The sequence below is a fragment of the Gracilinanus agilis genome, chromosome 2 (assembly GCF_016433145.1).
Source record: "Gracilinanus agilis isolate LMUSP501 chromosome 2, AgileGrace, whole genome shotgun sequence".
Lineage (NCBI taxonomy): Eukaryota > Metazoa > Chordata > Mammalia > Didelphimorphia > Didelphidae > Gracilinanus > Gracilinanus agilis.
In genome coordinates this window covers 181,104,973-181,126,184 of record NC_058131.1, presented here as the reverse complement: position 1 = coordinate 181,126,184, position 21,212 = coordinate 181,104,973, and the positions used below count along the sequence as shown (strand labels likewise).

At 38.5% G+C, this 21,212-nt stretch overlaps 1 protein-coding gene and 1 pseudogene across 1 annotated transcript; both read left to right on the top strand.

The window, feature by feature from the left end:
- The first annotated feature begins 1,070 nt into the window (after nucleotides 1–1,070).
- LOC123234895 lies at nucleotides 1,071–1,741 on the top strand (annotated as a pseudogene).
- Nucleotides 1,742–8,186: 6,445 nt separating this feature from the next.
- Nucleotides 8,187–19,762, top strand: BMP10 (bone morphogenetic protein 10). Its single transcript, XM_044660901.1, has 2 exons — nucleotides 8,187–8,520; nucleotides 18,828–19,762. Exons 1-2 carry the CDS (start codon nucleotides 8,187–8,189, stop codon nucleotides 19,760–19,762), a joined length of 1,269 nt encoding a protein of 422 aa, XP_044516836.1.
- The last annotated feature ends 1,450 nt before the right edge of the window (nucleotides 19,763–21,212 follow it).

The following is a 21,212-nucleotide window of genomic DNA, read 5'->3' as shown; positions in this document are numbered from 1 at the left end:
AGGAATGATCAGTGCTCATGAGTAGATTATGTCAATACAATAAAAATAGCAATATTTCCAAAATTAATTTTTATTTTAATACTATATCAATCAAATTACCAAGGGGATAGTGTATAGTTCTTCATGAAATGATAGCAACATTCATTTGGAAGAACAAATGATCTTGAATATCAAGGGAAACTATGAAAAAAATAGGGATGAAAAGGAAATAATACACCCAGACCATAAACTATATAATAAAGCAGGAGTTATCAAAGCCATCTAGATTTGGCTAAAAAATAGAGATGGATTGATGGAACACACTAAACAAGGGAGATTCAGAAACAATAGAACTTGATAAATTACTGTTTGACAAAGTAGAAAATATAAATGACCTAAGGGAGAAACTCCATTTTTGATTTTTAAAAAGTTGCTTGGAAAACTGGAAATCAATCTGCCATAAATTAGACTTAAACTAGCATCTGACACCACACTTCACAGTATATTCTCAGTGGATATGCAACTTTAAAACTAGAGGAGGAGGGGCAGCTGGGTAGCTCAGTGGATTGAGAGTCAGGCCTAGAGATGGGAGGTCCTAGGTTCAAATCTGGCCTCAGACACTTCCCAGCTGTGTGACCCTGGGCAAGTCACTTGACCCCCATTGCCCACCCTTACCACTCTTCCACCTAGGAGCCAATGCACAGAAGTTAAGGGTTTAAAAAAAAAAAACTAGAGGAGGAACATGTATCTAAGAGAAGAAGAGAAGTAGTTGAAAGAGAAAAAATAATTATTGTATCAAATTTCTCTGATAGAGGTATGGTATTCAAGATATATAAACAATTAATAAATATACATAAAACTAAGAGCAATTCCACAAAATATGTGGTCAAAAGATGGGAACAAGGTATTCTCAAAATAACTACAAAGTGGGGGTGAAGGGGAAAGTAGGAGCTTGAATCATGTAACCATGTTAAAAATGAATATTAATAAATGATTAAAAAATTAAAAAAAATAACTGCAAAGTGGACGGTCTTGGTTCTGCTTCCCGGCTTGCCGCTCTGAGTCTCTGCCTCGGAGCTGAGCGCGGCATCATGGTGTTCTACTTCACCATCCATGCTGATTCATCTGTTTACACCATTTATATGAGAAAAGATAAATATGTAAATGAAGATCTAATAAAATATGGCTGGCCAGAAGATATTCGGTTTCATGTGGACGAACTGTCTTCAGCTCATGTGTATCTTCGGCTACACAAGGGGGAAAGGATAGAAGACATTCAAAGGAAGTGCTGATGGACTGTGCACACCTTGTGAAGGCTAATAGTATTCAAGGATGCAAGATGTTAATGTGGTATATACACCATGGTCTAACCTGAAGAAAACAGCAGACATAGATGTGGGACAGATAGGATTTCACAGACAAAAGGATGTGAAAATTGTAACTGTAGAGAAGAAAGTAAATGAGATTCTGAACCAATTAGAAAAGACCAAAATGGAGCTGTTTCCAGACCTAGCAGCAGAGAAGGAATGCTGAGACGGAGAGGAAAGGAATGAGAAGAAAGCCCAGATCCAAGAAATGAAGAGGAAAGAGAAAGAAGAATTGAAGAAGAGGAAGGAAATGGATGAACTTAGGAGTTATTCTTCATGAATGAAATCTGAAAATATGTTGTCAAATCAGGATGGCAATGATTCAGATGAATTCATGTGAAAGAAGAAAACGGACTTTGAATTTTTGGACAGATATGGACATTTTGGTTTTTAGATGTGTTCTGCATACCAAAAAACCCCACTTAAAACCTACATGAATATCATTAACTTTGGAGATTTGAAAAAAAAGAATATGCAAAGTATTCACAAAGTATTTCAGAATGAAGTTAGCAGAGCCAAGAAAAACATATATATAGAAATTACAACAGTGTAAATGGAAATAATAATAGCACACCAAAGAAATCAAAAGTAGGTGTAACAAAATTATAAAGGTCAAGAAGGACCCAAATGAAGAAATATGAAAAGACACCCCCAACCTACCCCTTCATGGAAATGGAAAGTCTGTGGGTGATACACAAGTAAGAATGCTCTATATCACTATTAATAACGAGAAATGCAAATCAAAACAACTTTGAGGCTTCACTCACACCCTGTAATTTGGAAACAATAACAAAAAGTGGCAATAGTCAGTGTTGGAAAAGTGGTGAAAAGATTGGTACACCAATATATTGTTGGTGGCGCTGTGAAATGGTACAACTATTTTGGAAAGCAATTTAGAATTACATAAACAAAGTGTCTAAAATATACTTACCCTCTGAATCAATAATTCTATTATTGGGACTATATCCCAAGAAAGCTATTGATTAAAAAAAATTCCCATACTCTCCAAAACATTTGTAGTTTTGCTTTTCGTGACAGCCAAAAACTGGTGGAAGATAGATGCCCATTAATTAGAGAATGGCTAAGCAAATTATGGTATATTAAGATATTGGGATATTCTTACGCTGCAAGGAATGATGAGTGTGATACAGAGAAGCATAGAAAGATCTATATAAACTAATGCAGAATAAAGTTAGCAGAATCAAGAAAATCAAATATAGAGAAACCACAACCATGTAAATGGAAAGAATAATACATCAGAGAAATCAAAAAGTAAATGCAGGTGGTTCAGTGTATAGAGTGCCAGGGCTAGAGATGGGAGGTCCTGAGTTCAACTCTAGCCTCAAATACTTCCTAGCTCTGTGACCTTGGACAAGTCACTTAATCCTCATTGCCTAGCCCTTCTACCTTGGAACCATATTAATTCTAAGTCAGAAAGTAAATGTTTAAACTAGGATTTTTAAAAAGTAAATGTCCCAAATTATAATAGGGTTTTTCTTAAAAAGAAACCAGACGGAAGAAAAACAACTGCTTGAATACATGGGTTGATGGGGATATTATTGGGGATGAAGACACTAAACGATAACTCTAGTTCAACTATCAATAATATGGAAATAGGTTTTGATCAATGATACATGTAAAACCTAGTGGAATTGTGTGTCGGCTATGGGGGTGAGGGGTTTGGAGAGAGGGAAAGAACATGAATCTTGTAACCCTGGGAAAATATTCTAAATTTAAAAAAAAAAAAAAGGAACCAGATGAAGAGATATGAGAGAATACGCCTAACTGATCCCTACATGGAGGTGGGAGGTCCGTGGTACACATGCACATATTTTTAGACCTCTTCAATATATGATCAATTATTCTTACTTTTTTTCCTTCCCCAAAAATAGTCTTTTTCATATGGGATAGTTCTCTAGGAGTGGAAGGGGAAAGATACATGGGATAGGGTGATATAAGAAATAGGACATATCAATAAAAAGAAAACGCACACCAACAAATTCAAGATAATTTGGAGTAGGAAGGGAAAACGCAGGGAGCCAGCAGCAGCTAGGGAAATCAGGAAAGGCTTCATGTAGGTAGTGGTTCTTGACCAGAGCTTTTAAGGAGACTATGGATTCTGAGAGGTAAAGATGAGAAGGGTGTGCATTAACAGCATGGGGACAGCTGTAGTGATAGAAACAAGTGCATTCATGGGAGGAACAATTTGAAGGCCAGTTTGACTGGACCGTGTGAGAAGGAGGAAAATGCATTAACTAGAAAGGTAGGTAGGAATTGGCTTGTGAAGGGCTCCAAACACCAAATACATTGAATCTAGAGGTAATAAAGAGCTGCTGGAATTTACTGAGGAAAGGAGTGGCATGGTCAATCCTATGTTTTTAGGAATATTCCTTTGGCAACTGTATGGGAAATGGATTTGAGTAGGGAAAAGGTGAGAGGAGAAGCTTAAGATAAGGAGACCAATCAGGAGACTATAGCAATAATCAAGGTGAGAGATGACTAGGGCTTGAACTAGGGCAAGTAATCTTTTTCCCTTTATTAGTCCCATTTATAGTAGAGTATATGAGGCAACTAGGTGACTGAGTGGATAGAGTGCTAGGCTCAGAGTCAGGAAGGCCTGTGTTCAAATCCAGCCTCATATACTTACTAGCTGTGTAACCCTGGGCAAGTCACTCAGTCTCTACATTAATCCACTATAGAAGAAAATGGCAAATTACTCCAGTATCTTTGCCAAGAAAACACCATGGACACAATGGTACCCAGGGTCGCTTGATCCCAGGACTTTTTCTTACTCTTGCACCACAATGCCTTGTTGCCAGCCCAGAGTAAACAAAAGACTATGAATAACATATGAGACACTCAAAATCAGTTTGTATCTGAACTCTTGTGAACATAAAGACTGGTTTCTGCAGTCTTATAAATATATGTTTATATTATATATTTGTACATCTTACTTTCTACCTCTGTGCAGGTCTGTATGTCTCTATTATCTCTCACTATTTCTGTCTCTGTCTGTGTCTCAGTCTCTGTCTCTTTGCATCTCTCTGTTTCTCATTGTATCTGTCTCTGACTCTTTGTCTCTATCACAGTTTCTATCTCTCTATATGTTTCTTCCCATCTGTCTCTAGTTCTGCCTTTTTCTGTCTTTTTCCATCTCTCTGCCTTTCTCAGTCTCTATATCTCTGTCTCAATCCCTGTCCCTCTGTCTCCCTTTGTTTCAGTTTCTCTTTATCTTTGTCTCTGTTTCTATCTCTATATCTCTTTTTCTCTTTCTCTATTTGTGTCTCTCTGTCTCTATTTTTCTCTTTTCCTATGTTTCTATCTCTGTCCCTGTGTGTGTGCCTCTCTGTCTCTCCCTATTTCTGTTTCTCATACCTCTCCATGTCTATCTCTGTCTCCCTGTCTTTGACTTTCTCTGTCTATATCTCTCCATCTCTTTGTCTCTCTCTGTCTCTATTTTTCTGTCTCTCTTTGCCTCAATCCTTATCTCTGTCACTGTCTTCCTTCATCTTTCTGTGTGTCTCTCTCTGATTCTATTTTTCACTGTCTCTCTGTTTCTGTCTCTTTTTCTGTGTCCGTGTCTCTCTGTCTCTGTCTCTATTTCTCTCTGTCTCTCCCTGTCTATTTCTGTCTCTCTTTGTCTCCTGTCTCTGTCTCTCTCTGTCTCTGTCTCTCTGTATATCTCTCTCTGTCTCCTCTCTCTCTGTGTCTCTCTGTGTTTCTCTCTGTATCTCTCTCTGTCTCTGTCTCTGTCTCTGTCTCTCTCTCTCTGTGTATCTCTCTGTCTCCTCTCTCCTTTGTGTCTCTCTCTGTGTCTCTGTCTGTCTGTGTCTCTGTCTGTCTGTATTCCTCCCTCCCCGGACCAGGAGAGACAGCTTACGAGTGAAGCTCCTCCCACATGGAGGCCTATAGAGGCCATATGCATACGCCTGCCATTCAGGTTGCTGAAGTGTGTGTTGACAAGCCTCTGTTTGCTGAAGAGAGTTGGATGCTTGTTTTGATGCAGACTGAGATAATCAAGGCCTGGCTAATGTGCTGTCAGAGACCTTCATGTTAAAATGTTAGCACCACTGCAAAGAGGACCAGTCCTGGGTCCCAGGAGTGGGGCTATTCTGAGCCCCTCCTATTGGGAATCTATAACTGACAGTTTTTTTTTTTAACAAGCATAACAAGTTTAGGGCCTGAGGTTACTGAGGAGACTTTTGCCAGAGAATCTCATTTGAACCAATATCTGCAAGTTATCTCAATGAAGGGATGTTCTCTGGAAAACAAGGAGTAAAGAGCCAAAAGGACAGCTAGCCTGCAGATTTGAGGGATGAGAGGAGGAACTGGAACCTTGGTCAGAAAGAGACTGAGGCAGAGATGAAAGGGAATAGGCAAAATCAATTCAACCAGACAATTCCTTTTTTCCCTGCCTTCATAAAAGCTAATGGACTTGGTGGGTCATTGAAATGGTTTCAATAGTTCAAAGGATCTTAAATTGAGCACTGAAAGGGGTCTTAGAAGTCATCAAGTTCAACCCCCTCATTTAACAGATCAAGAAACTGAGATTCATGAGGGTAAGTGATTTGCCCAGAATTCCACAGTCAAGGAGTATTTGTAGCAGGATTAGAACTTAGATCTTCCTGACTCCAAATCTACCGCCCCTACTGTTGCTTGTACTATATTAAGAAAGGCAATATGGTGTCATGGAAAATTTTTAATTCAAATGCAGGTTCCTCCACTTATAGCTTTGTGCTTTTTGACAAGTCACTTCTGCTCTCATAAGTTTCCTTCTTGTCAAATGTGGGGACTAAACCAGATGATCTCTAGGGTAGCTCCCTCACACCTCTAAATCAGTTGAGACCTTAGAGAAATTACAGAATCAGAACTGAAGTTCCACTTCTAGCCCAACATCATCCTAATAGTTATCACCCTTGGCTCTGTAGACCATGACCAGTTCAGGGACAATCCAACAGGCTTTCCAATGGCACTGTAGAAATGGCTCCCTGAACAAGCCCTGACCTCTTCTCTCTTTATTCTGTAAATGAGTGCCTCAATTAGATCTGATTTGGTTGTTGAGCAAGGCACTTTTAGATCTCTCTGAGATTTCCTCCCATTTAGCCTGCTGACAGTTTGTATGTAAATAACTGTTTGCATGTCATTCCCCCCAACTCCATTTGAATGTGTTTTTCTTTAGGGCAAGGACTGTTTTCACCTTTCCTCCTCTCTCCATTGCTTAGCACAGTGCCTGGCACATTTGTGGTTAGTGTCATTCAGTCATTTCAGTCGTGTCTAGTTCTTTGTGACCTCATTTGGGATTTTCTTAGCAGAGATACTAGAGTGGTTTGCCATTTCCTTCCCAGACCCATCTTACAAATGAGGAAACAGAGGCAAGCAGGGTTAAGTGGCTTGCTCAGAGTTACACAACTAGTATGTGTCTGAGGCCAGATTTGAACTCAGGAAGATGGATCTTCCTGACTCCAGGCCTAACGTTCTATCCTCTGCACCACCCAGGTGCCCCACCTGGTACATAATAAGGGCTTTAAAAATACCTGTTGACTGACAGACTGACAGGCAGGAAATAAAAATTAAATCCAAACAAATGCTAGGTAGCATTTGTGAGTGCTTCAGTTTTCTATCTCTCTTTCTCTCTCTCTCTCCCTCTCTGTCTGTCTCTTTCTACTTCTCTTTGGTTCTCTCTGTTTGTCTGTTTCTGTCTCTTGTCTATTTAATATAAGATTCTTTTCTTTTTTGGTTTTTGAGTTCAGATCTTTATTCTGAAGAATACTTTAATTCTGAAGAATGACTTGAAAAAAATGATCCAGTGTTTGCAAAGTTTTCACTAGCTCAGTGATGATGGGTATTTGGCAGTTCCTCAGAAATGTGAAAGGGTCACTATTTTAAAAAATAAATTCGTGTACTGTGTTAATTTTGTTTAGACCCAGGCAACTCAAGAATGGCAATGACTAAAGCATGGAGAGTTTTGGAACTAACAGTAGAAAAGGGATCTGGAGCAATGAAATCCTGGATCCTTGGAGGAATGACTTAAGTGAGAGTGAACAGCATTGACCAAAGTCCTCTTCTAATGATTCACTATGATTTGAAGGTAATCCTGGGCTACCCATGGCCATGTCTTGAGCAGAGAAGCTCTGGTCATCCCTGACCAAGCCAAAAGGCGTTGAGTACAGATGGACAATGGATTTGGATACCTATTATTTGAGGCTCATCACCCAGCAGTTAGCTATAAGGGAATGACTATTAAGAAATATCTACTAAATCATAAATGTGTCAAAATCTGTGTCTACCAACAGGGTGTTGATATGTATGAAATCACAGTTTCTAGAAGTATTGAAACATGAAGTAAGTTCATTTTTGATATCTATGGCATTCTTGGGCACGACTCTCCATTCTTCCCATTGAGCTAGAAATTTTTAAGATCACAAAGTGTCCATGTCCGCTGAGTGAGGCTGCTTGAAAGGAAGCAAGACAGAGCCCTTTCAAGAAGAAAATTGTCCTATCTTCTCACCAGTGTCAGAATGTAGAAGTGTTTACAAAATGCTCATTAAAAGAAAAAGGAATTGTGAGATAGCTACAAAATCTGGTGAACAAGTTTACACTAGAGAGATAAGGAAGGCTAGGCTCCCATAGGCGATCCCGCCATCCAATTATTGCAATTGGGGGGTGGAGGGGAGGAAGAACAGAAGGGAAAGAGACACAGACCGAGTGAGGGAATGCTTCTGAAAGAGTTTCCAAACTTGGCAACTCCGGATGACATAAGTCAAATCCCCTCCAGAGGATTCAGACCACTCAGACGACTGACACCTAAAATTCACTGGGGTTGGGGGCTTGAGCAAAGCCATGGGCTCCCCAGTCTTACAGCTGTATGTAGTCCTCTGTCTGGGAGCCTCCTTGGGATCTGGCAGTCCCATCATGAGCCTGGAGGTCTCTCCCCTGGAAGAAGATCTGCCCCTGCTGGATGATGTTTTTTCAGAGCAGGATGGTGTTGACTTTACTACTCTGCTAGAGAGCGTGAAAAATGAATTTCTGAAGACATTGAACCTGTCTGACATCCCCCTGCACAATTCGGCCAAGGTCGACCCACCAGAGTACATGTTAGAGCTATATAACAGGTTTGCAACTGATCGGACCTCCATGCCATCTGCCAACATCATCAGAAGTTTCAAAAACGAAGGTAAGTTGGGGCTTTCATTATCATAAATTCAACTAAGTTTTTTTTTTAAATCAAGGACTATCTATATACACATACATACTATAGAAATTATATTCACACACATAGGGATAGTGATAGCAACTAGCTCTTATATTTCACTACCATAACCAATTCCTGGGTTGAGAAAACTCTATGTATCTGCTTCTGCATCTTCTCTACAATCTATTGCCTTAGAAAATTCCCAACTGCTCTGAAAGGTTATGACTTAGACAGGATCACACAGTCAGTGTATGTCAGAAAGGGGGCTTGAACCTATGTTTTCCTGGCTCCAGGGATGGTTTTATAGACATGAGGTCATACTGCATATAGATATAGATAGACAGATATCAATATATATGCATACACATGCATACACACACACACACACACACACACACACACACACTCCCTAAAGCCTTATAGATAAGAGAGAGAGAAAAAGAGACAGAGAAGGAGAGAGAGAGAGAGATACGTGAATGTAGTATCTATAGATACATACATATATACACATATATTGATGTCTTTCTCTCTATATAAATACATATTCAAATATATATAGTGCCAGCAAGGGCTTACAATATTTTTTCACATGGTTTTAGATGTCCCAGTAGACCTTTCAAGCTGAGAAAATAATTCCACCTCTGAAATGGGTTTGTTTTCTTCTGATTGGATTATCAATTTCTATTTGAATACCTTAACATACAGATTGGCCTTTGTGTCAGTCTGCCTATGAGCTCTCACTGCTAGACAAGCTTTTTTTATTGGCTTCAGTTTGTCAATCTAGCATAGGAAGAAAATTCTGAAAACACAAACCAAAAAGCAGGATGATGTGACTGGCAATTTTCTAGGGAATAGGTCTACTTTGCATTTAAATTGAAGAAAAGCTGAAATGGTGTAGAAATGAAGGGGCAGTTAAATCAAATATGCTAGTGAAGGGGAAAAAAAACATCTTCACACACTTCAGAAAAAACTTTCCCCCTATGATTCAGCCAAATTGGAACGATTTATATCCCCAAATTTTTTGTTAATAATTTAGGTTCCTATCTCCTTTCCCTCTGTTATAGGCTACCTCATTTACTTGTGTACAAGTAGTATCCCAACTAAGAAGCTCCTTGAAGTTCCAGAGAGTCACTGATCTGGAGCTGAAAATCCCATCACAGACTGTCTAGTCCAACCTTCTAATTTTACAAATGAAGAAACTGAAACCCATGGAAATTAAGTGATTCCCCCAGGGCATTACAGGTAGTAAGGATCTCAGTTGGGCTAGAATCCATGTGTTCATATCTGAGAGTCAATTCTCTTTCCACTTTACCAGCATTCCTCCAAGAGGCAATACTGGTTTTTTTATGTTTCCCAGGACCAGACACTTTGCCTTTCACATGGTAGGGATTTGATAAATATTTGTGGAATTGAATGGAATGGAACTGAAATTATTCATTGGATCAAGTGGCTTAAAAATACTACTTATAGTTTTTAATTAAATATGGAACCTATTATTATTATCAAATTTTAATGCCTAGAAGAGCCTTCTGGGTATGGGTAGGAAATAAAGGAAAGGTTAACAAGCCTTTATCCATACTGTTAGATTCAGTAGCAGTCTCCTGCTTTTCAATAATAAAATCCTATCACATTGGTATATAGCTTATGAAATTTGTATTCTCTCTTTTCTCCTTCACACAGTTGGAATATGTCAGAAGCAAGATTTGAGCCCAGTTCTTCCCCACTCCAAGAGTAACCCTCTATCCACCATGCCCATAATCTCTCAATGGTCCTTTCTGGCACTAAATCTATGACTCCATGACCAATATTCATACACCCAGTAGCTCAAATATATTTGATTCTGCTCATACAGGTTTATTTTTAATGTTCTTTTAATTCTGGATAGTGTCTTTTATTAAAACAGTATAAATTTTCTTGCATCGTAATTGCTCCCTGCCTTTAAGTTTTGCTGGAGCTTTAGGGAAAAAAGGTTTAGCGCTCGCTAATTTGTGAAAGAAGACAAATGACATTTATGTCTACAGACACCTTAAGCAGGCAAGTTCAAACTCAGTAATAATCTCACTTCCAGAACCTTTTCTGAAGTGCTGCTGCATACCTCTGTGCTTACTCCTAAGGGCTCCTGATCTGTTGAGAGACTGGAGAGTGCTATCGTTCATATCCATGCATGAAAAGGAGCCCCTCCACCATCCACGATTCTTATTGTTGGCTCTAACATTTTAGTGAAAAACTAGAAATAACCTCAAAACCTAACTGTGAGAGAATGATTAAATAAACTCCAATATATATGTATATGTATATATATGTTCATGGAGTGCAATATCATAATTAAGATGAATAAAAGTGAGAGATATAAAGGAATCCAGAAGGAATATGTTTAACAAATACATTTGGGGGGAAGGACAGAATCAGGAAAGTGGAGAACATTATTATTGTAAAAAAAGAAGAAATAGGAGGCAGCTGGCAATTCAGTGAATTGAGAGTCAAGTCTAGAGATGGGAAGTCCTAGATTCAAATGTGACCTTGGATACTTCCTGGTTCTGTGACCCTGGGCAAGTCACTTAATCCCCATTGCCTAGCTCTTACTGCTCTTCTGCCATGGAACCAATACACAGTATTGATTCTAAGATGGAAGATAAGGGAATTTTTGTTTTGTTTTGTTTACAAAAGGAGAAATACACATTGGAAGGAGCAAACAAAGTACACCAAAGGGGATGTGTAGCAGAAATTGTTCTGGACTTGAAATCAGATTTGAATCTCAGCTCCACCACTTATAATCTATGTAACCTTGGGCCAATCCATTTTTCTGGGTCTCAGTTTCCTAATCTGTAAAATAAGGAGATTAACTAGATGATCACTAAAGTCCTTACTGACTCTTAAACAATGAAGAGAGATTGATTCACTATGACATTTCATGCATTTAAAATCATTTATTTTAAATGAAATAATGGCAAAGTTAATTGAATTGGTTCTACTTAGTGATTCAGATTAGCTATAATAACTCATGTAAAAATGAATCTATTATAGATGCAAGCCAAAGATTTTGAGTTAAAGATCCCACAATCGTCCAATGATAGCAAAAGCCTGAAAATTGAACTCAGCTTGCACATCAAACTTTTCCAAAGTCTATCTCAGATAATTAAGGATCATAAGATCCAGAACTAGAAGGAACTTAGGAACATGTAGGTCAATTCCCTCATTTTTGCATGTGAGGCAACAAAAGCCCCAAGAATAGGAGAGATTTGGCTAAAGTTACACAAATGCTAAGGAACAAAGCTGATGGCTAAATGTAGGCATTCTGATTTCCAAATTCAGAGCTCATGCCACCATATCACGGCCATAGGAAGCAGTAGAAGAAAGGTAAAGTATCAGCAGTGGGGCAGCAATGCAGACAGCAGATAGATCACAGGACATGAAGTCAGAAGACCTGGATTTTATTACAGGTCTGAAAACCTATCAGCTGTGTCAACCTTAGGCCCTGTCACTTCTTATATGAGATTTGGAGTCCTCTCCTGTAAAATGGGGATGATAACACTGGTACTAAGCTGCTAAGTAATGACGAGTAGGTAAAAGAGTTGGATTTAGAGTCAAGAAGACCAGAGTTCAAACCCAGCCTCAGATACTTACTTATTGGTTAATAGTGACTCTTGGCAAGTCCCTTAATTTCTCACAGCTTCAGTTTTCTCATCTTTTGGAGCCACTAGGTGGCACAATGCCAGGCCCGGAGTCCAGAAAACTCATCTTCCTGAGTTCAAATCTGGCCTCAGACACTTACTAGCTGTGTGATCCTGAGCAAATAACCTAGCCCTATTTGCTTCAGTTTCCTCATTTGTAAAATGAACTAGAGAAGGAAATGGTAAATCATTCTAGTATCTTTGCCAAGAAAAACTCAGTGAGGCCAGGAAGAGTTGGGCATGACTAAAAAGGACTGAAGAACATCAACAAATCTCAAAGGGTTGTTTTGTGGATTAGATGAGATATAAAAAACATTTTTGCAAACTTTAAAGTGATATATAAATGCTATTGTTATTTTCAATACTATTATTATTATTTCCCTTTCAGTCTCCTTTATATAAAGCTTATAAAAATTAAATCATTATAAAGAATTTTTTAATCTCCCTAGAAATGTATAAATTTGTGGTTACCCTTATTGACTATCTATTACATTTGCATACTTATAGAACTTCAAACATTTTTAATCTTAAAGAAAAACAAAACATTTTCTCTTCTCCCATATTTGGTCCTCCTCAAATAATTGTTATCCTTAACTCTATAACAAGTAGAAAGTTTCAGAGTAAGGCCATCTCTAATTCTCAAAATGCTGCAGTGGAAAGAACCTCAGGCTATGAGTAAGAAGTCCTGAGTTCAAATCCTAGCTCTGTTGCTCATTTTCTGAATGACCATAGCCAAGTGACTTCCTATCTTTGAGTCTAAATTTCTTACAACTGATGTAACCTTGGGTCAATCCATTTTCTTGGCCTCAGCTTCCTTATCTGTAAAGTAAGGGGATTAACTAGTTGGTTGCTAAGGTCCCTTCTAGCTCTGAAACCATGAAGAGATATTGATTTATTATGATATCTTATGCATTTAAATTTATTTCCTTAAGTGGAAATAATGGCAAAGTTAAGTTGTAAGTGAGAGGTTGGATGAGAAATGTAGTTCTTAATCTGTTTCTTGCTCACAGCACAGTAGTTATCTTTTACCATGAAGAATCATGGCACACAGTAGGGCCTCCTGAGTGGTCCTGTGATCACAAGTGTAAACTCTCATCAGTTCCAAGGAGATTGCAAATTTGAATGCAAGTGAAAACATTCCACATAATTCGTACCATGCCTGAATGATATTGCCACAGCCTTTGAGAACCACTGGATCCAATAATCCTTAAATGACTTCCATCTCCAGAGCCTAAGACTCTTCTGTTCCATATTGAAGCAAGTATACATGACGTAACTTCCCATTATCAGCAAAGGTATATGGCCTATGGCTTGTAACTAATGATCAGAATCTTCATTTTTATGGTACTCCAAAGTATACAAAGTATTTTCCTCATAACAACCCTCTGAGGTAGGAAATAAAATAATGATTATTATTTTTACCATTTTATAGATGAGAAAAATTTGTCTTAGATAAGAAAAAATGGCTTTCCCAACATCACACCCTTTATTGGTGTCAGAGAAACGGCTCAAATGTAGATCTCCTGACTAAAAGGCAAGAGTCTTGCTGCCTAACCTACCTACTTTACGAGATGCAGCCCCATGCTGTGGAGCATTCAGAAAGGGCACCGAGTTTGGAGTCAACAATATCTGGATTCAAATTGCATCTCAAACATATACTCGCTGTATGACCCTAGACAAGTCACATCATTTCCCTCCATACCTTAGTTCCTTCTTCCATAAAATGAAGAAGCTGGACTTGATGGTCTCTAATATTCCTTCTCATTCTAAATCTATGATTAGGACATGATGTTTACCCTTAAGGAACTTGTCCTCTAATGACAAGAAGAAACCCCCCACTTAGAAAAGTCCTCAAGGACTATAATTTGGCTCCACTCCACCAGTGCAACTTCTCGCTCCTCTCTTCAACTCAATTTGATTCAACAAACACGTACACTATAAATACATGTATGTATATGGCAATGCATTAATATTATAGCTGAGTAGATGTTCTGGAGACCTTCCATGGAGCCCCAAATTCATCATCCTGTGAGAGTCAGTCTGTGACCATATAATATTGAACTTCTCCAAAGTTAGCTAGGTATGAAAAAGTAACTAAAATAATGGGAAGTACAAGTTTGACAAAGAGGGTAAGAACTCAGAAAAAGCAGATTATTTTCATGGGGAAGGGGCAAAGAAGATGAAGAGGTGAGGTTGGCTTCAAAGATGGTTAATTATAAAAATAGGCAGAAAGAAGAGAGGGCATTTCTAGAGGAGAATGAAAACAGCTAGGTGCTTCAGTGGATAGAGTCTGGAGACAGGAGGCCCTGGGTTCAAATCTGGATTCAGACACTGCCTAGCTATGTAAGCCTGGGCAAGTCACTTAGCCTCATTTGCCTAACCCTTACTTCTCTTTTGTCTTGGAACTGATGTTTAGTATCAATTCTAAGACAGAAGGTAAGGGTTTTTTAAAAAAGGGAGAATGGCTTGAGCAACTGTGCAGAGAATACAAAAAAGCAAGACATGCTCAAGACGTAATAAGTTGACATCTGAAACAGAATTTCATGTCATGGAAGAGGAAGGAATAAGCTTGGGAAAATTTTTAAGGGGCATAATGTGGGGAACTTTTATGGCCAGATGGTGTTTGGAATAGTCACTGGCTGGTGAAAAGCCACCAAAAGGTATTGAATGAGAAGTCCATAAGGATATTGAGTAAGAGGAAGAATGTTAATTGGAGTTAGTGGAAGAAGGCCTGAGCTTTAGTTGCAGTGCCAGTACTTATTAGCTAGATAACCAAGTCAATTCACTTCCCTGAGCCTCAGTTGCCCCTTATGTAAAATGTATTTGCACTCTCTGACTTAGCTTCATAAACTTTTAAGTGCTATATAAATTTTTGTTATTCCTATATAAATATAAATTATTATTATTATATTCATCAAAGTAAATATTTTAAAAATAAATATGACAGTAGATTAGAGGCAGGTAGAGCAAATAAATACAATGCTACCTAGTAGTCTAGGTAGGAGGTGACAAAAACTAGAAGAATATAAGCTCCTTGAGGATAGAGACTGCTTTATCCCTGTCTTTATATGCCCACTGCCTAATAGTGTTGACACGAAGAAGACATTTGATAAATGCTTACTGAATTGAATAGAATCATAAATTTAGAGCTAGAAGGGACTTTAGAAAGCATTTAGCCCAGCCCCTCATTTTAAGATGAGAGTGAATCAGAAAGAGTTTAAGTGATTTATTCATGATCACACAGATATTAAGTAGTAGAGGCAGGATTAAACTGAAATGAATCAGATTGAATTGAATTAGAATGGGAGCAATGGAAAAGGAAAGGAATAAATGAAGGTAAAAACCATTATGAATGAAGCAAATAATTTGATAAAAGGAAGTCAAAAGGATAAGTTCAAAAATTAGAGCTATTTAGCTGAGAGAAAACTTGTTGGGGAAGAAGGAAAAAATCTGCCAACTACTTCCAAGCATTTGGAAGGTTGTGTCCTGAAAGAGGGGAGAAACTTGTTCTATCGGGGCTGAAAAGGCAGAAGAAAAAGCAATTTGCAAATCAAAATGAGATAGATTAGAGTTTGATTGTTATTCAGTTGTTTCAAACATGTCTAACTCTTCATGACCTCATTGTGGGTTTTCTTGGCAAAGATATTGGAGTGGTTTGCCTTTACAAGTAAAAGGGTTAAGTGGTTTTCTGGATTTGAACTCAGGTCTTCCTGACTCCAGGCTCAGAATTCTGTCTGCTATGCCTCCTTGCTACCCAAAGAGCTTGATACAAAATCCAGTTGATTAGAGCTATCTGCAAGTAGAATAGACTGCCTTGAGAAGGAAGCAGTGGAGTCTCCTTCCCTGGTAGTGGTCAGATGATAATGGTCAATTATAAAATAGAAGGCATCCCTATTCAGAGTCACGTTAGGCTAGAATTGCTTGATTCTTTGATTCTGTGACTCAGATGTTACCTGAACTAATTGTAAAACAAAAGCAAAAACCCTGCATTCTTGAAATTATTCCTTTTCCAATTTGACCTGTCTTGGGGCAAGCACAAGTTAATCCAAAGCCTCCACAAAAGCATCGATGCTGAAACTAGCTAATTAAATTGTGAGTTATCTCAAAGGAAGGTAAGAAGTACAGACCCAATCCTTGATTTCTAAATTGAAGCTATTTTCAAAACTATACAATATGCAACAATTTATACATGTGTGCATGTGTGAGGTCCTTCTGTACATCAGGGATTCTAAAGTTATTTATTATCAGGCAGAGGCAGAGCAACTGACTCACCATGGAACAGTTATTCAATAAAAGGTATTTACAGTTTAATAACTCTTTGGATGTAATTCCAGATTGCTCTCCAAAATGGTTGGTTGGATTAGTCACAGTGCCCCTCATGTGTATATGCCCCCATTTTTCCACATCCCTTCCAATATTTGTCATTTTGTCCATCTATCCTCTTAGTCAATCTAATACGTGTGAGCCAATATCTCAGTTGTTTTATTTGCATTTCTCTAACCAATAATGATCTAGAGTGTTTTTAATATTTTGTTTATATATATAGCTTTGATATCTTCATCAAAAAACCATCTATTCATATCTTTTAACCATTTATCAATTGGGAAATAGCTCATATTCATACAAATTTGACAGTGTTTTCTATATATTTTAGATATGAGTCTTCTATCTGAGAAACTGTCTATAAAAATTTTCCCCCATATTTTTGGATTTCTTTCTCATCTTGGCTACATTCATTTTATATTGCATACAGCAACAAAAGTGTTGCTTGAAGAATGACTTGTGTATGTTCACCTGCAGAGAAAGAATTGATAAGCAGAAACAAACAAGCTATAGTTTTATATATATATGTATATTTTTATCAAATTATGTCTTCTCTAATCAGAATGGGTAGAGAGGGAGTTAACTGGGTATTTTAATGTAACAGATGGAAAGATTGATAGACAAAAAGACAGAGACAGAAAAAAAGAGAGACCAACAAAGATGAGAGAGAAAGAGAGAGAGAAAGAGAGAGAGAGAGAGAGAGAGAGAGAGAGAGAGAGAGAGAGAGAGAGAGAAGTAGGAGTACCAGGAGAAAATAATGTCACAAAAACCTAGAAAGGAAAGAATACTCAGGAAGAGTGGGTAGTCAATATTTTCAAATGAAGCAGAAAAATGAAGAACCACAAAGACTGAAAATACTTTGAAGAAGAAGTGGGTAGCAAAGGATGTTGAGACACCCCTACCCTTTCCAGAATGCAATGTCTTAAAAAGTAAGAGAAGAAAATATACTCTAGGCAGTCTAGAGGGGAAGATCAGGGATTCAAAGTTATGTGAGGGAAGCAAGTTCTCTGAGAGCAAGTAGATGGAAGAAATATGAGGAGAAGTCCAGAATGAAGAGAAGTATATTTATTATGAAATGAGAATTCCTGAAGGCTCAGTGGAAGGCACGAGAAGAATTGAAATAGGAGATGAGAAAGGTGGTATTGAGGAGGATAAGGAAGAGAGAATAGGAAGTAGGTGTTAAGGATAGTTTACTCCTAAGTACAGAGCAATTGAGAATTATGGGGGTAGAGATTATAGGGGGTGAGAGTTTTCTGTCCATAGCAGTGGTGGTGGGTGGGAGATAAGTTGTACTGCTCACAGTCTCCACTGGGTGGTGATATACAGCAAAAACCAGAGACACTGGGCCTTGGTTGCTGTCCTCCCTTGGGGGCTGGATGGGAGTGTGACAGCTGAGCTTACAGAGGTAGATGAGAACTCAAGGAATGAAATGACTCCTGGGAATGTAATCCTCTAGCTCCCATTAGAGCTGTTTACTCAATGCAAGAAAGTTCACATGGGCTGGCTTTATGGTTGGAGGATTCAGTGCAAAACGAAAGCAGATGGATGAAAAAATAAAAGTATAGGAAGTGACGCCATGGGGATGGGATGAGCATAACAAAGGGAACATTCCTGAGCTATGAACATGGTTCCCCATTGCCTACCAAATAAAGCAAAAATGCCTGACTCTTCCATTGAAGGCACTTTATAATGTGGCTCCAAACTACATTTCTAGCCTTATCTCCTACCCCCCTCCTCTTCTGATGCTTTTCCAGCCAGACTGGAATATTGTCCATCGTCCATTCTTATTTGTTCTCAATTCCCCATGCCTGAAATGGACCCCCTGACTCTCTCCAATCCATATCTTCATTTGCTGAACTCTCCCTCTTTTTATGGTCCAGTTCAGGTGTCACCTCCTAAAAAGAGCTTTCTCTGACATTAACCCTATGGGTAGAAATATCTCATATTTTATTTTTCTCTTTGATCTTTGCCTGGGACAATCCTCTATACTTATTTCACTCTTCTTTACATCATAATTATTCATATAGCTGTCCTTTCCCCAACTCACTCATATCATACCCCATACCAATCCCATCACTCTTGAATTATAAACTGGCACAGATTGGAGGACCTGTACTATATTTCTCTCTGTCTAGTGGAGGGTCTTACACACAAGAGGCCCTGAATAGGTCTTTTTTCATGTGGGGCAAGCTTAAACATCTATTCTATATTGAACATTTTTTTCCTACATATGGTCAATGATGCTACTTTGTTTTGAGGTAATAGCTACCATCTGTTTTTTTTGTCCCTTTCCAGATCTGTTTTCCCAACCAACCAACTTTAATGGACTCCAAAAATATCAACTCCTCTTCAATGTGTCCATCCCACACCATGAAGAGATTGTCATGGCTGAGCTCAGACTCTATGCCTTGGCCCAGAGGAACCACCTACTATATGATGGGTTGGAACGAAAAGTCACCATTTTTGAAGTGCAAGAAAATGAAGGAGAGGAAAGAAAAATGCTGGTTTTGGTGTCAGGAGAAATCTATGGAACCAATAGTGAGTGGGAGGCTTTTGATGTCACGGATGCCATCAGACACTGGCGAAGGTCAGATTCTACTACGCACCGGCTAGAGGTCCACATAGAGAGCAGAAATGAGGGGGCTGAGCCTTCAGAAAGAAGTCAGCCAGAGATAGATGTCAGTGCCCACAACAAGCATGTCCCTTTGCTTATTGTGTTTTCTGATGACCAGAGCAATGACAAAAAGGAGGAGAAAGAGGAGTTGAGTGACATGATAGATCATGAGGACCTTCTGGAACTGGACAACCTAGATACCGATAATTTCCATGATGGTCCTGGTGAAGAAGCTCTATTGCAGATGAGATCCAATATTATTTATGATTCCACTGCCCGAATTAGGAGAAATGCCAAGGGAAACTATTGCAAAAAGACACCACTCTATATTGACTTCAAGGAAATTGGTTGGGATTCCTGGATCATAGCTCCTCCAGGATATGAAGCATATGAGTGCCGGGGAGTTTGTTCTTACCCTCTGGCAGAGCACCTAACACCCACAAAACATGCCATCATCCAAGCTCTAGTCCACCTGAAGAATCCTCAGAAAGCTGCCAAAGCTTGCTGTGTGCCCACCAAACTGGATCCCATCTCTATCCTCTACTTAGACAAAGGGGTTGTCACCTACAAGTTTAAATATGAAGGCATGGCTGTGTCAGAATGTGGCTGTAGATAGCTAAGGAGAGAGAAAGCAGACACGTACAAGTGGTAGCATATTTAAGAACTGTAAATTTTGTACATTTTGAGTGCCTATTTAATAAGATTATTTAAAGAGGGGTGTGAAGAAAATAGGAGACTTACTCAGAAGAATAGGTAGGTTGACTGGTTGTAGAAAATGTTTATTTTGCTATTCAGCCTGCTTCTTCTGGGGGGTTTTCCTTATAGTTGGCCATTTCCAGGCAATCTTCTTCAAAGTGAAAATGGCAAATTCAAAATACAATTTCTACACATCCTCCATACAATGTCTCATGCAACAAATGGTCCCCAAGAAGAAAAGTAAAGTTTATATGTACATCTACATACATATCCATATATGTACATAAACACCTGTATGTATATGTAGATGCTATAGCACTTCAAGGAACCATGTCTTCGCCTCTGTGTTCCCCCACTGCTATAGGTCTCAAATGCCTACACCCCTTGGGAGATGTTTTTATTAGTTGCTATGGCCAAGAAAATTCATTATTTGTGGCTAGTCCTCTAGTGTTGAGCCTCCAGGCATTTAGTTAGCCTACTCCTTCAGAAGCCGAGTCAGAGTCCATTGCTGGGGTCGTATTCCAAAACTTTTCAATTTGATTGGACCTGCTAGAATTTGTGTTCGGTAGCCTTCAAGAACCCAGGGGCAGCTGGGTGGCTCAGTGCATTGAGAGCCAGACCTAGAGATAGGAGGTCCTGAGTTCAGATCTGTACTCAGACACTTCCCAATTGTATCACCTTGGGTAAATCACTTGATTCCCAATGCCTAGCCCTTACCATTCTTTTGTCTTGAAACAAATTTACAGTATTGATTCTAAGATGAAAGGTAAGGGTTTATTAAAAAAAAAAAAGAACCCAAGGTCACTTTCATACCAAGAGTACTTATCAAAGGATTCCAGTAATCAATATATGTGTATGCATTAAATATATACCCATATGTACCTATCAAAATAGCAAATTCATTGTGTCACGGACAGAAAGAACCTCAGAGATCATTTAGTCCAAATCAATCATTTATAGATGAAAAAAATGAAGCCTAGGGAGGTTAAATGTTTTGCCCAAGAACACACAGGTATAATCAATCTATACAGGTAGACATATATATAAATATGTATATACATGTAGATATAGATAAGTATATCTATATGTATGTATAAATGCCTCTAAAATTTTCTATATTTGAGCATAATTTTGTAATTCTATCTCAGACTAATACAGTTTCTCATATCTCAAATGAAAATGTCTTTACCATTCTGTTGGCCTTCCCTCTAATGGAAGGACCAAGTGTTGATGCTGAGTATTTGTACTGGGGAGGTAGTGTTTGATAGGGAATTTACTTGATTTAGAGTCAGCCTAGACCACACGGGACAAATACGGTGAACAAATGATGGGTAGGCTTGTCAAGATGGCATTTAGTAAGGAAAAAGGAA

What these genes read in the sequence shown, in the direction of transcription:
- BMP10 (XM_044660901.1), top strand. Translation starts at nt 8,187, where the DNA reads ATGGGCTCCCCAGTCTTACAGCTGTATGTAGTCCTCTGTCTGGGAGCC. An exon ending in CAGAAGTTTCAAAAACGAAG is followed by an intron (nt 8,521 to 18,827) that starts GTAAGTTGGGGC and finishes GTCCCTTTCCAG; the next exon opens with ATCTGTTTTCCCAACCAACC.